This window comes from Bufo gargarizans, chromosome 2 (genome assembly GCF_014858855.1).
Source record: "Bufo gargarizans isolate SCDJY-AF-19 chromosome 2, ASM1485885v1, whole genome shotgun sequence".
Taxonomy (NCBI): domain Eukaryota; kingdom Metazoa; phylum Chordata; class Amphibia; order Anura; family Bufonidae; genus Bufo; species Bufo gargarizans.
In genome coordinates this window covers 630,461,471-630,480,936 of record NC_058081.1, presented here as the reverse complement: position 1 = coordinate 630,480,936, position 19,466 = coordinate 630,461,471, and the positions used below count along the sequence as shown (strand labels likewise).

Here is a 19,466-nt window from a genome sequence, read left to right as displayed (position 1 = left end):
AATACTGCCCCTAGAAAAACGTAAACCCTTCTTTTGTGCCCGATGATGAATTATGCCCATCATTAGTGGCATCTGTACGAATATAAAAAAAAAAGCGTGTGTACGTATGTTTAAGCCGCCATTAAAAATGGGTTCAATGGGGTCCATCTGTTCCATGAAAACGGCCAAAAATAGGACATGTCCTATTTTTGGATGGACAGTATTCACTGGCTGTGAAAAAAAACGCAGTTCGAATACCCCCATAGACTGCAATGGTTCTAAAAACGACCGTTTCTTGTGAGAGCAGCCTCAGTGTGACTACAGGATCTGACTATACAGGGTTTATTTGTTGTCTGTTACCATGGAGATGCATAGGTTTTCATGGGAGCTGTATAAACAAAATGACTGGGCATCTTTAATTATGATCTACTGCAAAGTGACTTCATTTTTCATTGTAAATGCATTGGGACAATAACAAAAAATATGGTGGCAAAGGTGTACGTATTCTTTAACTATGGGGGACGGTCTTCAAGGTGTGGCTCTCCAGCTACAGCTATGGAACGTTATATGGCAGCCATTGAAACAATCAGCCGACCTTGCAATGTGTGGACGGACCCGGTCTTCTATCCCGAGAAGGGGACCCTCACGTTAGTGGGGCGGTCATTGCAGGTGCCAATAGGGGTTGTCATCCAGCTTTATTCAGATTGTGATTTTTTTTTTAGGCAGAATGATCCCCCACTGCTCCCTCGTGTCACAGTAGCTCTAGGATTCCATTCACGGACCAGGATGGGCAGTGCTAAATATTATGTCTTGTACAGAAAGCTGTATCACGTGGGATTGTGGGACTACACCGCTAGGTCTACTTAATAGAAAAGACGTGTGATGTAGCTTCCACATGATAATTCTGTTATGCTCCTCTGCAGTCTCCATCCCCTTTCACACACCATGACTCTGCCACTGACCTCTATAACATAATCAAAGGAGAGGACAGCTCACTGCAAAACCAGCACAATCCTCAAATACTCTGTGCTGCTGGAGACCACGTACGGCCACAATGTCTGTAATCTGACACTTGTTCCATTCTCCTCACCTCATGTAACCTACAGCCCTGATCTAACATAATGATATGAGTAGACGAGTGACTATCTCCTGAAATAATCTGTGCTGCTGGGGGGTCTCTATTGTCTCCAATGAGCCCCCTGCCCTTACTAAAGTCACCTCCTCCTCCCACAAGCCCAGCAGTATATGGGTCTCCTAAAATACTCTGTGCTGCTGGAGGCCTTGTTTTCCACCATCAGTCCCTAATTTACCACTTGTCTCTATTTCCCTCTCCACATAAAGGTCCCGTCCTTGTTAGAATGTGTCCTCACTAACATAATCAGGTTAATACACGTCTCCTGAAATACTCTGTGGTGCTGTGAAAGCCTACTTCTTCCATTATCTTTCAGCTGTTGCATATTATGGAGTGCGGTCAGTATATTGGAGGGTCCGATCAGGTCAGTACGTTAACTGGGAATTTCAGATGATGTGGTTTTTAATTGTGATTTGCCTCTATGTGAAATTTAGCCTTTTTTGTAAGCAATATTATTCCGGCATTTAAAGGGCAAAGCGACACTACAGACAAGCCACTGCTCTGCTAGCATCTTAGCCGTCCGACCACAGAACCGCTCACCAGTTTTCTTGCATATGGTTAAGTTGCCACAGTGATGGTCTGCAGTAAAAAGGAGGGAAGACACAAAAACATCAGTAAAGAAGGGGGAGAGTTAGGCAGTCCTGCTACGTACATCACAGTCGCTACATACAGAGCATCACAACGGATTTCTGACAATGCAAACCACATGAAATCCGCAATTACTTTATTAATACTTTGCTTTTACTGTTTTTGTACTTATTTTCATCTATTTTATGCTGTTCTCTCAAATCTTTCTTAGGGAAGGTTCACATGGAGTTTTTTGGAGAAGGTTTTGAGGCAGATTTTTTCAACCTAAGGGTACATTCACACGACCCTATATTGTATTCCGCATCCATTCCACAATTTTGCGGATCGGATGCAGATCCATTCATTTCAATGGGGCCGCAAAAGATGCGGACAGCACACTGTGTGTTGTCCCCATCCGTACTTCTGTTCCGCGGCCCCGCAAAAAGGATAGAGCATGCCCTATACTCGCCCGCAATTGCGGACAAGAATAGGCATTTCTATCACAGGGCTGGCCATTCTGTTCCTCAAAATGCGGAACGCACACCCCGCATACAGGTGCAGACCCACTAATTTAAATGGGTCTGCGATCTGCAAGACGCGGTGAAAGATAGGACATGTTCTATCTTTTGTGGCGTGGAGGCACAGATCTGGATGCACACAGAAAGGGCTTCCATGTGTTTGTGTGTGCTTCCGGGTCCGTGCCTCCGCTATTCAAAAGTTAGAACATCTCCTCTCATTTGCCGCATGTTGCAGATGGCGGACCCATTGGGGTCAATGGGTCTCCACCACAATGCCCGTGTTTTGCAGATCCACCGTTTGCGGTCTGCAAAATGAGCATGGATGGCAAACGTTCATGTGAATGTATCCTTAGCCAGAAGTGGATCCAGCAGGGAGGAGAAGTATAAGTCCTTCATTTATATTCCCAATTCCTTTCGAATCCACTGCAGGAAAAACATCCTCCTCCAAAAATTCTGTGTGAACCTACCCTTGGGGTTGCCATCTGCCTGGTACATAACCAGCCTGGGCAAGTGAGTAATCCACTAGACACCAGGTATGACTAATCCCTTTACCACACTAGACCACTAGGGATTCTTACACTAACCCCTACCATGTCCTAAACCACCAGGGATGCCGAAATTTATAGTTTTCCCTTGTGTTTGGAGTTTTGGATAATTTGGCATCTACAGGTGAGGCTATTGGTATGTGTCATGTTAGTAGCTGGTATATACATAGAGAGAGGCATGCCAGTCTACTTCCCGACTCATTGGGGGAGGGCAGAGTACGGACCCCCTCTATAATGTGCATAAGCCATAAAAGAAATTATGAAGAGGGCTGACAACACCAACGCCTTTACAAGACCAACATAACCGGTGGGGTCAGGACCTCATGTATGAAATCTAGTGTGAACAAAACCAGAGACAGATTCCCACTGCAACCAATCAGGATCTAGCATTCATTTGATGTAGCATAGGTTAGAAAATAGAAGCAGTCATTTGACTGGTTGCTATGAGCACATCCTCCATTTTTGTGTTGCACTAGTTTTCATACATTATCAGTGCTATTTAGGGATTTAGTATAAAAGTTGTCTCTGAGGAAATGTGGCCTACAAATGAAAACTAAACTGATTGGTTGCTATTAGCAAAAAAACAACTTTCCTCAACTCAATAAGTTGTCTACGTCAATTGTAAAAATTGACAAATGGGTATTCTACCACGCTTACCAATGGGGTATGTCCCCAGAAGCATTGACTCTGTCCACAAGTGGCACACTATTTAGAGACACACCGTACTGACAAGCAGAATAGTGACACCCGGTTGTCAATCAGACATTTCCAGGAGGGATAATAGAGGAACAGCACAAAACAGGCTTCACCACACAGGAGAGTTGATAGGTGATGGTAACATGAAAGATGAATGGGGCGTTGAAAGGGTTGTATTACGATTTCTTTACCTTCAACATCATCCTTGAAAAGCTCTTCTGTTCCAAATTTCAAGATATCGTCCAGTTCCTGCTTTGACATGGAGCCGGATTTGGACCCCAGACCTGGCCGTACTACTAGATGGGTCAGCATCATTTTCCTCTTTGCCACCTGGGTAATCCTTTCCTCTACGGAGGCTCTGGTGACAAACCGATATATCATGACTTTTTTATTCTGCCCGATTCTGTGAGCACGGCTGAAAGCCTGTAGAGAAGGGTTCTTCATGAGTGTCTCCAGGAAATTTCTCCAGTAACATGTTTCCATTTTTTTCAACGTATAGTGTATTATGAGGTGCCAATATGGTGGCACATGGCGTGCATGAGGATACATATGAGGCCCAACTAAAGGACCAGAGATGTAAATTATTTTACATTTCCCAAGCTAATGACATTGACCTATCCTCAGGATAGGTCAAACATGAGTCATTGGCCAACAAGCAACTTAAGCAGGGAGGAATCATGACATTAGATGGGAAAAAAATCAGAATATTCTAAAAAATGAATATATAGCACTATATAGAATATATTTGTTTTTTTTTGAATATTCGTAAAATTTTAAAACAAGAAAATATAGCAATATAGCGAATATTCGGAAAAAAAACTAATATAGAGCAATTTGGCTAATATAGTGCTATAATCTTCTTTGTCTAATTGTTTAAATTTTTTTCTTATCTGAAGTTCAGATTGGAAGAAAATTACAACTATAAAAAAAAAGATTATAGCACTATATTAGCTAAATTGGTCTATATTTGTGTTTGTTTTTTTCGAATATTCGCTATATTGCTATATAATCTTGTTTTAGAATATTATGAGTATTCTAAAAAAACGAATATTATAGAATTTAGTGCTATATATTTGTTTTTTAGAATATTCGTCTTTTTTTCGATCTGAAGATCATGATGATTCCTCCCTGCTTAAGTAACTTAAGCAGGGAGGAATCATGACTTCAGATGGAAAACAATGACGAATATTCTAAAAAACAAATATATAGTACTAAATTCTATAGTGCTATAAATTCATTTTTGACCCACACCTGTATCGATTGCGTAATATTCGCATATTACGCGAACATTACCGCGCCGATTTTTTTAGTAAAAAAAATTGTAGAATATAACGAATATTAGAATTCACAAATATTTGATGAATATTCTACAAAATATTCGCGAAATATTGCGAATTCTAATATGATCCCTGCCGCTCATCAGTAGTCATTAATATCCAATTGGTGAGGATCTGACACCCCGCACCCCTTATGATCAGGTCTTGTCCGAAGCCTCTGGGGCTGGAATTAGCACTGTGAATGGAACATGAAGCTCCGCTCAGTTCAAAGTGTAGTGGTCATGCTGGGTTACTGCAGCTCTGGTTCCACTGAAATCAATGGGAGCTAAGCTGCAGTAACCCAGCATGATCACTACACTTTGAACTGAGCTGTAGTTCATGTTCCATTCACAGTGCTAGTTCTAGTGCCCGCGGCAGCGAGCACTAATCAGGTATTAAAGGGGTGTATAGGGGATAACTATCGGAACGGGGGCCTTGAACCCTCTGGAACGCTGTACTCGGCTATCCCCGGTGCTCCCATAGAAATTAATGGAGCCGCAGTGCACTTTTCTGACCAGCCACTCTGTGGATTCCATGGGGGCTCCACGGGGTACACCCTCACACTGGTGGGAGTCCTAGCGGTAGGTCCTCCACCGATCTGATAGATATCCCCTATCCTCTGGAATACCCTATTGAGGATAGGCCATCAATATCAGGAGCCTGGAAACTCCTTTAAATTTAGAAGAATGGAGGAGATTTACTAATACTGGTGCGCCATACAAGCATTGCGCCAAGGTCTGCCCCTCTGCATTGTGCGCCAGACTTATCTGGTGTAAACTAAAACACAACATTTCTCTATGCACAGAAGTTACACCAATTTTCATTAATAAATCATCCCCGAGGGACATTGTTCCTGTCCACAAAATGAGTAATGATTATTTAATTGACCTGTATATCGTTGTGCGGGTTCCAGTCTGAGTCATAAATAATGACAGTATCTGCAGTAGCTAAATTTATTCCTAATCCTCCAGCTCGGGTAGACAATAAAAAACAAAACTGCTGAGCACCTGGAGCTAAAAGAGAGAGAAGACACATTAGTGAAATACAGCTTTCTTAATAATGGTGAATATGTCACAAATCAAATCATTTAGAGTGAAAGCAGCTGTCGAATTCAGAAGTCCCAAAGAGGAGATACCCTGTTTGCTGAACATAGACAAACCACCTAATACATTTTATTTTATCCAATAAAACAGTTCTAAACGGAACCATAGTCACTTTCATAGATTTAGCAACAAGATTTTGGTAACATGCAGCTAATTTGCTTGGTGGAATTTAATTCATTGCTGTAACTTGCTCCCTGGAGAGGGGAAGAAAGAGCTGCCTCGTTCAAAGTCTGGACACAGAGTAGTTCACATGACTGCTTTGGTGACTACATACTGTTATGGCCATGATATATCAACCTGCATTCAGTCAAAATCATCTAAAAAATCTTAAAAATACTAGGTTAGACATTGGGCTCAGTAGTAGCTTTTGCACAAAGGGCCTTGTAATGTCTATTGCTCAGACCATTTTATTCCAAGTAGAAGTGGATATGTTGCCGGATACAGCCTGATAAAAGGCATACGGCTAAGTAGATTACATAAAAGCCACTTACAACATTAAGCCTGGGTTGAGCTGTATATTGATTTTTATATGAAAATGACAGCAGCCATTTTGACATTTTTTACTATTGACCTAGTGTGAACTGCTGTTGCCGTAGTTGGATATGGGTTTAGAAGCCAACACCTTTCATGCTGCAGATCCTTCAATGCTGCAGAAGGGAATGAACAAGATGCTCTTCAAATTTAAACCTTCAGCAACTTAAGAAAATTATTCTATCCATTCAGTTCTATTTTCTTCCCTATAGGTCAGGGGTGCACAACCTTTTTTAGTCTGGGGGCCGCATTGTCACATCGCTCTATTTCAAGGGGCCGCAAATAAAAAAATGTTGATCGGCGCTCATCTGCCTATTACACAAGCAAAGTGACTGGGGAGGAGTGATCACTGCCACAGTCATTCCGCCTTCATTTTGATTTCACAGGGAGATGTGCAGCAGATAATTGTACATCTTTCATCCTGATAAAATATGCAAATCAGCCGACAAATGAGCGATTCCTTGTTTATCGACTGATCAGCTGCACGATTATACCGGCCAGATATAAGATATGAGCGCTCCTATGAACACTTGTTCCCAGTAATTGTCCCAAATATCGTGCTGCAGCATAACCCCTGAAACCGAAGAGTTATACTTACCTGCTCCCCGCCTCTCTGGTTCTTCGAACTGCCTCCGCTGTTTACACCTGGCAGTGCATGGACATGGTCATACACCACTCCAGCCAATGACTGGCTTACGCGGCGATGTGGCCACAAGCAGCGTGTCACTGCTGAAGCCAGTCATTGACTGGAGCCGTGCAAGTGACCATGGTTATGCACTGTCAGGTGTAAACAGAGCAGGAACCGGAAGATGGAAGCAGCGGAGGCAGCGCAGAGGACCAGAGCGGAGTGGAGCAGGAAATTAAGAATTTTCTATTTCAGAGGCCATGCTCCAGGCCTCATTTTTACCAGAAAAGTGGCGACATTTCCTATTTATAAATCAGCGGTTTCCTTCACTGCAGAGGACGGAGCTCACTGGTTATCATCATCTCCTGCCAATCCAGTTATAGGTGCCCTGCAGTAACCAGTAAGCACATCACCTTGCTAGTGGGGAAGGCGCCTATTGGTTAACGCTTGAATGACCAGGCCCGAAAAGGCCTTAATGACCAGACACTTTTTTGTGATTTAGCGCGCGTGGTGGTTCAAATGGTTGTAACTATCTGATTTGTTGGACTACCAAGATAATTTTTGCAACAATTTTTATTTGGGGGAAACTGTACAAAACGTTTTTAAAAAGTATATATTTTTTCAAACTATAGCTCCTTATTCTTTAAATATGCAAACTGACACCAAAATAAATTATTATAATTAGATCTCTATTTTGTGTATTTTGCTATATAATATGAAAAGTTTCACGTGAATGGGGCAGTAATGGTGACGGTTTTGATTGGTGTGGGTTTCTTTTCTTTTATGTATGAACTTTTTTTTAACTTAATATATTTCTGCTACATAATATGTCCCCCAAGAGGTCATAAAAAGACCTTGGGGGACACTGTCACTTTTTAAAATTTTGCACTTTTTCATAAAAAGACTGTGGTGGGACAGTGAACACTCTTTTATTAAGCACTTTTTCCTTTTTATTTTATTTTATTTTTTTATTTATTTAGTTTTCAAACTTTTTAAAATCATTTTTTAACTATTTTTTTTAAATATATTTTTACCACATAATTTGTCCCCAAGAGGTCACTGAAAGACCTTTGGGAGACAATAAGTGACTTTTTTTTGTACTATTTCCACTGTAACTGGATCATCCAAAGAAGTCCCAGTTAAAGGCAAACTAGCCTGCTGCGGAGGCTTTGTACCAGGGCAGCGCTCCTCTGCCCCCGAGACACCCAGAGATCATGTGATCGCTGGGTCTACACTGCAGTGCGCTCATGGAGGAGAAGGCAGAAGCGCTAATAAAGCTCTTCTGTCTTCTCCTCGGCTTCCCAGCTCTTACTAATAGCCGGGGACCCTTTCTGATCCTGCTACAGTGCAGGAGCAAAACCTGTGATCCATCTGCTGTGCAGCACTCTGTGCAATAACACAGCTGATTGCAGGATCAGCTGTGTTTCTGCCCAGCAGGGCGGGGGCCGCAAACCATGGCTCTGGGGGCCGCAGGTTGTGCACCCCTGCTATAGGTGGTAGTATTATATTGTCCGGGCATTAGTAGATCCACTGTCCTCCAAGGTTAGGGATCTCCATTGAAGATTAAAAGGGCATTCTGGGCTCCACATATCGATAACTTATCCTAAGGTAAGGGTCCGACACACGGCACCACTGTTCCCTGCAGCCTCCAGCTCCTGATCTAGCACCTTGAACGCAGCCAGAAACACAGCTCCATCCTCCGAGTAGAGGACATGCCAGGTTACTACAGCCCAGCTCCCATTGCCTTGAGGATAGGTTATCAATATGTGGAAGGACCTTTTAAAGAAATGTGTGCTTTAGAAAGGCCATTCACAAATATTATGATTAGGGTGATCTTAACGAGGGCCATCAATCAATCATTCATGGACACCATGTAATGCTTTAATCTTTTTGTGGTGGCACTGCAGGGGACTGAAAACTTGCCTCCATGTACCCCTGCAGATGACAGTTGGGGGTCCCAGCAGCAGAACAACCTGTGATCAGCTCATTTTTGCAGGAAACTTCTAAAAAACCATTGTAAATAACAATATTAACTGCTTAGTGCCATCTGCCATATATTTACGGTGGATGTGTCCATGGAGTGAGCTCAGGAGATGAGCCTCCTCCCTACTCATGAGTATCTGCAGCAACGGCCTGGATTGGCGATAACTCACCTCACTGGCTTCTACATGATGTGACTACAGGGTCCCTCTAGTGGGACTAAAAAAATATGTACAAAAGAATAATAGAATGGTAAAAAATATTAAAACACAAATATTAAAATCTCAAATAAAACCCTTTTCCCATATCTTATGTACAAGTATAAACAATAAAAAAAGTAAATATAATTGATATTGGCGTGTCTGTAACTGTCCAAACTATTAAGATATCATGTTATTTATTCCACATGGTAAAAGGAAAAATAATGCCAGAACGGCATTTTTTGTTGTTGTTACCTTGCCCCCAAGAAGAAAATTGGAACAACAAGAGAACAAAAAGTCATATGTACCCCAAAATATTAACAATAAAAACTACAGCACACGCTGCAAAGATTATGGTTGGCAGAATATGGAGGCACAAAACATTTGCTATTAAGGGGGTTGTTCAGTCCCTTGAAATTTTTACCAAAAGTCCAACATGAGTAATAATAAGCTAACCCAGGGATGCTCAACCTGCGGCCCTCCAGCTGTTGTAAATCTACAACTCCCACCATGTCCTGCTGTAGGCTGATAGCTGTAGACTGTCCGGGCATGCTGGGAGTTGTAGTTTTGCAACAGCTGTTGGTCCGCAGGTTGAGCATCCCTGACCTAACCGATCCCCTGACCCTTGTGTGCTGCTACTTCCCGGGTCCCCCACTCTTTCCTTTTCCTTGGCTGCAATGGTCACATGTCCACATCGAAATGTCATAGTTGGAGGCCACTCTGTATTAACACCACCCATTATTTGCTGCAACACGCCAGTCCTACTTGGTGCAGGTGTTAAGAGACTAATTGAGTAACAAAGTAGTACCATTAAACCTGTCAATTGCCTCCTGACGCAGCCCTCCTGTAATTCCTCCGTCTATTCGCTCGTACTTATAGCCTTCATACTCAAGAAAGTCTTCAAGTAAATCCAGCATTTTAGTCATCTATAAAAGTAAGATGAGTCAGTATATGTGCATAGAGAGTTATACCAGATATATCATCTACACCTTTAGATTGCGAGTCTCCATCTTAGTTGGGTTTGAGATTTATCTATTTAAATGTCTATATATATATATATATATATATATATATATATATATGTATAGTCTGCATCTAACTACTTTTCACTCTATATATATATATATATATTGAAATATTATCTGTATTTGTCTATTTGTCATCTATTCTTAAAGCATACCTATGGTTATATTTTTATGTAATATATTAAAAGGGGTTCTCTCACTTCAGCAAGTGGCATTTATCATGTAGCGAAAGCTAATACAAGGCACTTAATAATGTATTGTGATTGTCCATATTGCCTCCTTTGCTGGCTTGATTCATTTTTACATCACATTATACACTTCTCGTTTCCATAGTTATGACCCCCCCTGTAATCCAGCAGTGGTGGTTGTGCTTGCACACTATAGGAAAAAGTGTCGGCCTCTCTGGTGGCCGGGACCGCAGGGGCGCTCATAGGCTGGTGATTTGTTCTATAGTGTGCAGGCACGGACATCGTTGATGGATTGCAGCAGTGGCCATAACCATGGAAACGAGCAGTGTATAATGGGATGGAAAGATGAATCCAGCCAGCAAAGGAAGCAATATGGACAGTAACAATACATTAGTAAGTGCCTTGTATTCATTTTCTCTACATAATAAATGCCATTTGCTGAAGTGACACAACCCCTTTAAGTATAGGGAATGTGAAATATACAGGTCCTTCTAAAAAAATTAGCATATTGTGATAAAGTTCATTATTTTCTGTAATGTACTGATAAACATTAGACTTTCATATATTTTAGATTCATTACACACCAACTGAAGTAGTTCAAGCCTTTTATTGTTTTAATATTGATGATTTTGGCATACAGCTCATGAAAACCCAAAATTCCTATCTCAAAAAATTAGCATATCATGAAAAGGTTCTCTAAACGAGCTATTAACCTAATCATCTGAATCAACTAATTAACTCTAAACACCTGCAAAAGATTCCTGAGGCTTTTAAAAACTCCCAGCCTGGTTCATTACTCAAAACCGCAATCATGGGTAAGACTGCCGACCTGACTGCTGTCCAGAAGGCCATCATTGACACCCTCAAGCAAGAGGGTAAGACACAGAAAGAAATTTCTGAACGAATAGGCTGTTCCCAGAGTGCTGTATCAAGGCACCTCAGTGGGAAGTCTGTGGGAAGGAAAAAGTGTGGCAGAAAACGCTGCACAACGAGAAGAGGTGACCGGACCCTGAGGAAGATTGTGGAGAAGGACCGATTCCAGACCTTGGGGGACCGGCGGAAGCAGTGGACTGAGTCTGGAGTAGAAACATCCAGAGCCACCGTGTACAGGCGTGTGCAGGAAATGGGCTACAGGTGCCGCATTCCCCAGGTCAAGCCACTTTTGAACCAGAAACAGCGGCAGAAGCGCCTGACCTGGGCTACAGAGAAGCAGCACTGGACTGTTGCTCAGTGGTCCAAAGTACTTTTTTCGTATGAAAGCAAATCTTGCATGTCATTCGGAAATCAGGGTGCCAGAGTCTGGAGGAAGACTGGGAAGAGGGAAATGCCAAAATGCCTGAAGTCCAGTGTCAAGTACCCACAGTCAGTGATGGTCTGCGGTGCCATGTCAGCTGCTGGTGTTGGTCCACTGTGTTTTATCAAGGGCAGGGTCAATGCAGCTAGCTATCAGGAGATTTTGGAGCACTTCATGCTTCCATCTGCTGAAAAGCTTTATGGAGATGAAGATTTCATTTTTCAGCACGACCTGGCACCTGCTCACAGTGCCAAAACCACTGGTAAATGGTTTACTGACCATGGTATTACTGTGCTCAATTGGCCTGCCAACTCTCCTGACCTGAACCCCATAGAGAATCTGTGGGATATTGGGAAGAGAAAGTTGAGAGACGCAAGACCCAACACTCTGGATGAGCTTAAGGCCGCTATCGAAGCATCCTGGGCCTCCATAACACCTCAGCAGTGCCACAGGCCGATTGCCTCCATGCCACGCCGCATTGAAGCAGTCATTTCTGCAAAAGGATTCCCCACCAAGTATTGAGTGCATAACTGAACATCATTATTTGAAGGTTGACTTTTTTTGTATTAAAAACACTTTTCTTTTATTGGTCGGATGAAATATGCTAATTTTTTTAGATAGGAAATTTGGGTTTTCATGAGCTGTATGCCAAAATCATCAATATTAAAACAATAAAAGGCTTGAACTACTTCAGTTGTGTGTAATGAATCTAAAATATATGAAAGTCTGTTTATCAGTACATTACAGAAAATAATGAACTTTATCACAATATGCAATTTTTTTTAGAAGGACCTGTACATATCCCTGTAGCTCTCTTTAAACATTCATAACCTCCTCAGTCTCACAAAACTCCATCTAATGTAATACAGTAAATGCAAGACAGGAGGGGAATGCAGCGGCAGTCTCCCTCCCACAGTGACCCAGCATAAGGGCTGTTTCACACGAGTGAGTCCATTGCAGAAATTACACTCCGTCTGCAAGTGTGATCCTCCGTTCTGGACTTGCAGGAGCGCAGGGCATTATACTGATTTATAATGCTATGTGCCTCTGCATGACCTTACTTCTACAGAATCATAGTGAAAGATTTATGTCAGTATGATCCTTTAGAGGGAAGGTCAAGCAGAGACACACAGCATTATAAATTAGTATAATGCCCTGCGCTACTACAAGTCCAGAACGAACAATCACGCTTGCAGACGGAGTGTGATAGACTCGCTTGTGTAAAGCAGCCCTAAGGGGAGCAGAACAGGGAGCAGCAGGGGAGAGATCTGATTTGAGGTCACACACAGCTCTGACATCACCAGGAAAAGTTATCCCACACAGCAAGCATGGAGAGTGAAAATGTGCATTTACAGACACCACCTGAACTACTTGACCCCTTATATACATCAACAGTCCAACAGATGCTTAAAGGGGTTTTCAAAAGACTTTAATAATGATGACCTACCTACAGGATAGGTTATCAGTATCTGATTGGTGGGGGTCCGACACCCAGGACCCCCGCTGATCAGCTGATTGAGAAGGTAGCGGTGCTCGCAGTAGTGCAGCAGACTTCCCTCTGCTTTGCCTAGGCCAGTGACAACACGTCCATCTGTCACATGGCCTAGGCGCAACTCACCCTTATTCCAGTGAATGGAGATAAGCGCAATACCAAGCACTATACAATGTACGGCGCTGTGCTTAATGAGCACGGAGAAGGCCTTGGGCCTCACAGGAGCGCCGGTGCCTTCTCAACACCTGCTCAGTGGCGGTCCCAGGTGTTGAACCCCCACCAATCAGATACTGATGACCTATCCTGTGAATTTAAGTCTTGGAAAACGCTTTTAAGGAATTAGGACAGGTACGAGTTAAAAACTACTTCCAAGACTCTCAAAGCCTACACCTAAAAGTATAAGTCAATGAAGTTTATAATGCAGACCAATGAGTGATCTGACCCTACCACATAAGACCCTACAGGGGCTCCCATGATTTCTGCTAAAAATAAGATACCTGTGAAAAAATGAGGACTCTGTGTCCTTCATCCTTTAACTTTTTCAACATCTTCTGTAGCAGCATCAATTTTCCAGACGATTTCACTAAGGAACTCCCATCATAAGATCCATTTGGCAAGACTGGAGCCTCCTAAATGAAAATACATATATTGAAGGAAAGTGGAGATCTTCTAGCCTTTTAAGCAGACCCAACAGATTAAAGTCTAAATGTCAAATTTACTACTTATGTGACTTGACCTAAAAAAAAGCTGATATGAACCGTACAAGTTCTATATAGGACACAACAGACCCATATGTATGCACAGTTTAATGGCATAGCCCATGGATGTGTCCTATGTAAAACATCCAAAGCCTACCCAAATAGGACTTCACATGGTGTTTGTCATATGTCCCAATCCATTCAGTAGGCAACTGGGTTCTATGCCAGAGATCATGGATTCTCAGAGGGTCATTTATTAAGGCCGACGTTTTAGACACTGGTCTTAATATCCCCTATAGCTGGCGGTGGATCTGCATAACTTTGGTGCATCCGGCACTGATTCAAATGTAAGACAGCGTCCTTGCTTGTCTTACATTTAGACCATTTTCTCCGCCTAAACCATGAGTAGAAAATTATGAATGAGATGGGCCTGCCGACTCACCCCCTTCCCCACCACACCCACTTTTGTAGACCTGGCGTGAGCGGGGAATAAGTCACCGATTCTGCTGCTCCATGGCATGTGACAAAAGTGCCGTATATCTGGTCATAATTGACCCCCTCAGTGTTTATAAGCCAAGCACTCCCCAAGTCAATTAAATAAAGTCAGTACCCACTAGAGGCATGGCTTGCACCCCTATGGGGTTCAAACCTAGGGTATGGGATATGTACCACCCAGGTCAATTATACATAAGATACATCCATGGGCTGAACCTGCAGTAGTCAATTGGCTGCCCACAAAACCCAGCACCTGGTCCTATGACATATAACTCCGCTCGTAAATTCCGAGAGACGTTACACATGGGGGGAAGGGGGTCAAGTAACTGATGCCGTGTTTAGCCCTATACTGTTAGTACATGGAAGGATTTTGCAGGTTACATCTATGCGGTATACCAGTCCACCATTCAGATCTTAAAAAAAGGTTCTGCATTTTTTACCCTGTGTACTCAGATACTCACTCATCATTGGTGCAAGGCATATTATACTCCATTGTACAGCGAGGTCATGCAACGCATCTGTGATATCCGGCTGTGCTATTGGGTTAATCGATCAAACTCTGTTAAAAGATTACCCATCCATTGCAGCTAGAAGACACAGTGACTGCATTAGGCTCAGGGCTGAGCTCACTGGTAATGGAATATGACCAATGACCCTGTAATACCTGAGGCCTTGGTGCAGTGCAGCAATACTTTAGAAGCCACCAAAGCCCCAGACTGAGGCCTGTAGCTTTAAGACAATATGAATGATGACCATTGTTAATATAGGTCACCCTTTTGAGAATGAATCGGTCTTTAGCCAAGCCTATGGGGGTAGATTAGAATTAACTCATCTTTAGCCAAGCCTGTGGGTTACACAAGGGTATGTCAGACACATGGCTGTGCCCTTATGAAGTTATATAAAGCTATGCACTTAGGATAGGAAATCAAATGTCACCATAAGACACTAAGGGGCACATTCATTAAGACTGGCGGTATAGGACGTCGGTCTTAATAAACCCCTGCGCTGGCGCAGGCCTCTCCATAACTTCTGCGCATTTAGTACCAGTTCTAAATGTAAGCCTGGTTCTTAGCGGTCTTAAATTTAGACCATTTTCTACGCTTAAAACAGGCCGCCCACAATTTTAGACCTGGTGTGAGCAGGGCAAAGTCGCAGCTAGCGGCGCAACTAACCGTTCACCATCTGCGCCTGAAATATGCCTAACTTAGGCTACTTTCACACCAGTGTTTTTGGTTGTATTATCTCTAAAATAGTCAAGATGGATCAGTCTCTAAAACCAGTGAAAGTCAATGGGGGAGGGAGGGGCGCTGATCCGTTTTCTTTTGTGTCCACTGCATTTAGCGTTATTCTGTCCGCGATGGGGAAGGAGCCAAACGGAACTGAATGCATTCTGGTGCATTCCATTTCATTCAGTTTTGTCCCCATTGACAATGAATGGGGACAAAACGGAAGCGTTTTCCCCCGCTATTGATATCCTATGACAGATCTCAATAGCGGAAAGAGAAAGCGCAAGTGTGAAAGTAGCCTTCGGTATATTCCAGTATAGTAAATGACCCCCTAAATGTGAAAATACTGGGTAATACTAAAGATGGTACTAACAGAGCCACAGTGGCTGACCAGAACGACGGCTGATCTTACCACAGCAGCAACAGGAAAGAGGTACGGGTGGTTGCAGCACTTCTTTAAATCCATCATTATATTCAGCAAGGAGACCTGGTTTCCACCTCCTTTGGAATTCAAGGCTTCAAAATTTCTGGTTAAAATGAACTTATAATACTTCCTAGATCAAAGTCACAAAAAAAGATTAAAAAAACACATAAACTGAAATAGGTAAATGATAAAGGTGCAGGTGATGTCCAGATGTAGTTTTCCCCATGCATATTTTGTCACAAATCGCTGTGCTACAAAGAGACGCCATAATGTGCGTCTAACAAGAAACTACAAAAATAGCTTTTTACTATATAAACATCTCACTAAAATAAACACATAAAACAGCAAACGGAAAGAAGAAGAGAAAGTGATTGAAGTCTGGTGTCATGCAGCATTTCACTCACTTCTGCATTTGGCTAAGCTCCACTCGCACTATTAATTCTGTTTTGGCTGGCATGTTCTTGAAGACATCTGCTTTCAGCCTCCGCAGCATGTGAGGCCCTAGTAAGTCATGAAGTTTTTTAATTTGGTCTTCCTTAGAGATGTCAGCAAATTCTTCCAGGAAGCCATCCAGATTGCTGAGAGGGAAACATCACATAAAAAGTATGTAAAGCGTTTGCATACAGAAAGATGAATTTGCTTCAGTGGCACGGCTCCAACACTCTGAGGGATGAAAAGTTAGCAAATGGAGGCATCCTCAGCGAAGAGAGGAACCATCATGTGGACCAATGCCAATTCAAATGGGCTTTGAGGTCAAGAGACATGGTGGAAGAATGGTACATTAGATTACCCTATGGGCAAATATGGTTGTGACCCTGAGGAGGGAGATGATAGGCAGACAGAAAAATAGACAGACAGAGATAGATAGATAGATAGATAGATAGATGACTCTGGCCCAGATTAAGTCAAAATTTCTGTGCAAATCTGGTATATAAATCTGTCTCAGTGTAAGCCAATAGTTGGTATGGAGTCAGCGTCTATCCCTGCACCACATTTATCATCCATCCTGAGCCCCTGTGATAAATCCAAGGGGATTAGTAAATCTAGGCCTCTGGCTTTGGGGGATTTGCACCTGTATCTGTTTTCATTTGGTGCTGCTGTATGTTTTCTTTTCAGATAGATATATATTAGATAGATAACAAGATGGGAAAAAGATAAATGGATAGATAGATAACAATAAAACATAGATAAATAGATAGATAGATAGATAGATAGATAAATAGATATGGAAAAGATAGATAGGAAAAATATAAATGGATAGATAGATACTAGATAAATGGATGGATAGATAGATAGATACTAGATAAATGGATGGATAGATAGATAGATAGATAGATAGATAGATAGATAGATAGACACAGTGAGGGGTTTTGTCTGGAAAGGCAGGTATTTTCCTCCCAGCATGTGCGGCTGGGCTGGTTCCCAGCCAGGTGAGGTCAAATACCGGACCGGAGTTTAAGTGCCGGGCTAGGTTTTGGCAGCACCTGGCTGTCCTTAAATAAGCAGCTGGGCTGGCTCAGCAGCTGAGTCTCTGTGTTGGGATCTGAGGTTTTGTGCCGGACTACAACAACCACTTGTGCCAGGTGGAAGTAGGAAACACTCTGACGGTGGCGTTGCTGGACTCAGGGAGTCTAGTGTCCCTGGTAAGGGCTACACTGGTACGGCCAGCTGAGTATACTGGCCGGAAAGTCGGGGTACTGCGTATTCATGGAGACTTAAAAGACTACCCCACCACTATGGTGACTCTATCCACTGTTGCCGGCAGGTGGACCCACGAGGTGGCAGTAGCCACAAATCTACACTATGAACTAATAATAGGGAGAGACTTCCCGGGCTTCCCAGCACTGTGGCCTGCTACGAGAATTACCGATTCCCATGAGACAGGGGTAACCCTAGCAGAGTGGCCCTGCTCAGGGGGGAGAACAGAACCCTGGGAACCCAAGACCGAAGGGCCAGCGGCAGGTGTGAATGCCACTTCGGTGGGGGGGAGACAACCCCGCTAAGTGTGATGGTGGGAGACATGGAGGACTTGCCGCCGGGTCCTGAATTGGCAGCCCTCAATGGGGGGATAATTTTGGTACCGCCCAACGTCGGGACCCAACCCTATCCCGCGCCTGGAAAAAGGTGTTGATAATAGATGGTGAACCACAACAACCTGGGGCAGAGTCAGTGTTTCCCCGTTTTGTGGTTCATCAGGATATGTTGGATCGGGTAAACCAACTACGGTGTGAGCCTATTGAACAGTTGGTGGTCCCCAAGGCTTATTGCAAACTCGTGTTAGATCTAGCCCACCAGCACGTTCTCGGGGGTCACCCAGGGCTGCAGAAAACTCAGGATCGTATTCTACAGCGGTTTTACTGGCCCAGCATATTCAGAGAGGTGGAAGAATTTTGTAAGTCTTGCCCGACCTGCCAGATAACAAACCCCCAGCCACATTTCCATAGTCCTCTAGTACCTTTCCCGACTATCGAGTTACCGTTTGACCGAACAGCTATGGATCTCATAGGCCCAGTACCGAAATCCGCCAGAGGGCGTCAACACATCTTAGTCATCCTAGACTACGCCACTCGGTACTAGGAGGCGGTGCCACTGCAACATACCTCAGCCAAACTCATAGCTAAGGAGTTAATGGAGATATTTTCCTGAGTAGGACTACCTAAAGTGGTTCTGACCAACCAGGAGACCCCTTTTATGTCCAAGGTGATGAGGGAACTCTGTAAGTTGCTGCACATAAAACAATTTGCGGATGGTAAATGGACAGTCTGGTAGAACAGTTTAACCAAACATTAAAAAAATATGTTGAAAAGGGTAGTGTCTAAAGATGGGAAAGACTGAGACCTCCTTCTGCCCTATCTCATGTTCGCAGTGTGAGAGGTACCCCAGGCCTCTACTGGGTTCTCTCCATTTCGAACTGCTATATGGCAGACACCCTCGGGTCTCTTGGACGTGGCCAAAGAGGTGTGGGAACAACAACCCACTCCACACAAAAGTGTCATTGAGTACGTTACCCAGATGCAAGATCAGATAGAGACAGTGTTGCCTCTTGTTAGGGAGCATATGGAGGCAGCTCAGCCAGCCCAGAGTCGGGTCTATAATCGGCAGGCTCGGGTCTGGATCTTTAACCTGAGTGATCGGGTTTTGGTTCTGGTGCTGACCGTGGACAGTAAGTTCCTGGCTAGGTGGCAGGGGCCCTACGAGGTAATCGAGAAAATTGGAGATGTAAACTACAAGGTACACCAGCCAGGGCGGCGAAAGCCGGAGCCAGTTTACCTGCTGTGAATTTACGCAAACCGTGTAAAGATAAGGAAACCTGTACAGAAGACAGCCCGCGGCCAGGATTTCTAGGAGAAGTGGTTCTGGACCCTCTGTCTGATGCAAGATAAGTGACTGCCACAGTAAAAATTGCTGACAGCCTCTCCTCTAAACAGACTC

General features: G+C 43.3%; 1 protein-coding gene across 7 annotated transcripts in view; it reads right to left on the bottom strand.

Moving 5' to 3' along the window:
- The window catches only part of CHD5 (chromodomain helicase DNA binding protein 5), a 241,244-nt gene that overhangs the window by 82,821 nt on the left and 138,957 nt on the right, over positions 1-19,466 (bottom strand). For 5 of the 7 annotated variants that reach the window (XM_044282149.1, XM_044282152.1, XM_044282154.1 and 2 more), the window contains exons 18-24: positions 16,439-16,612; positions 16,023-16,164; positions 13,689-13,820; positions 10,001-10,118; positions 5,642-5,766; positions 3,629-3,860; positions 1,652-1,690 (exon numbers count right to left, since the gene is read on the bottom strand). In XM_044282149.1, the coding sequence (XP_044138084.1) occupies positions 1,652-1,690; positions 3,629-3,860; positions 5,642-5,766; positions 10,001-10,118; positions 13,689-13,820; positions 16,023-16,164; positions 16,439-16,612 (962 nt within the window). The remainder of the gene's footprint in view (positions 1-1,651; positions 1,691-3,628; positions 3,861-5,641; positions 5,767-10,000; positions 10,119-13,688; positions 13,821-16,022; positions 16,165-16,438; positions 16,613-19,466) is intronic. The other 2 variants (XM_044282151.1, XM_044282155.1) reach the window with 1 other exon arrangement.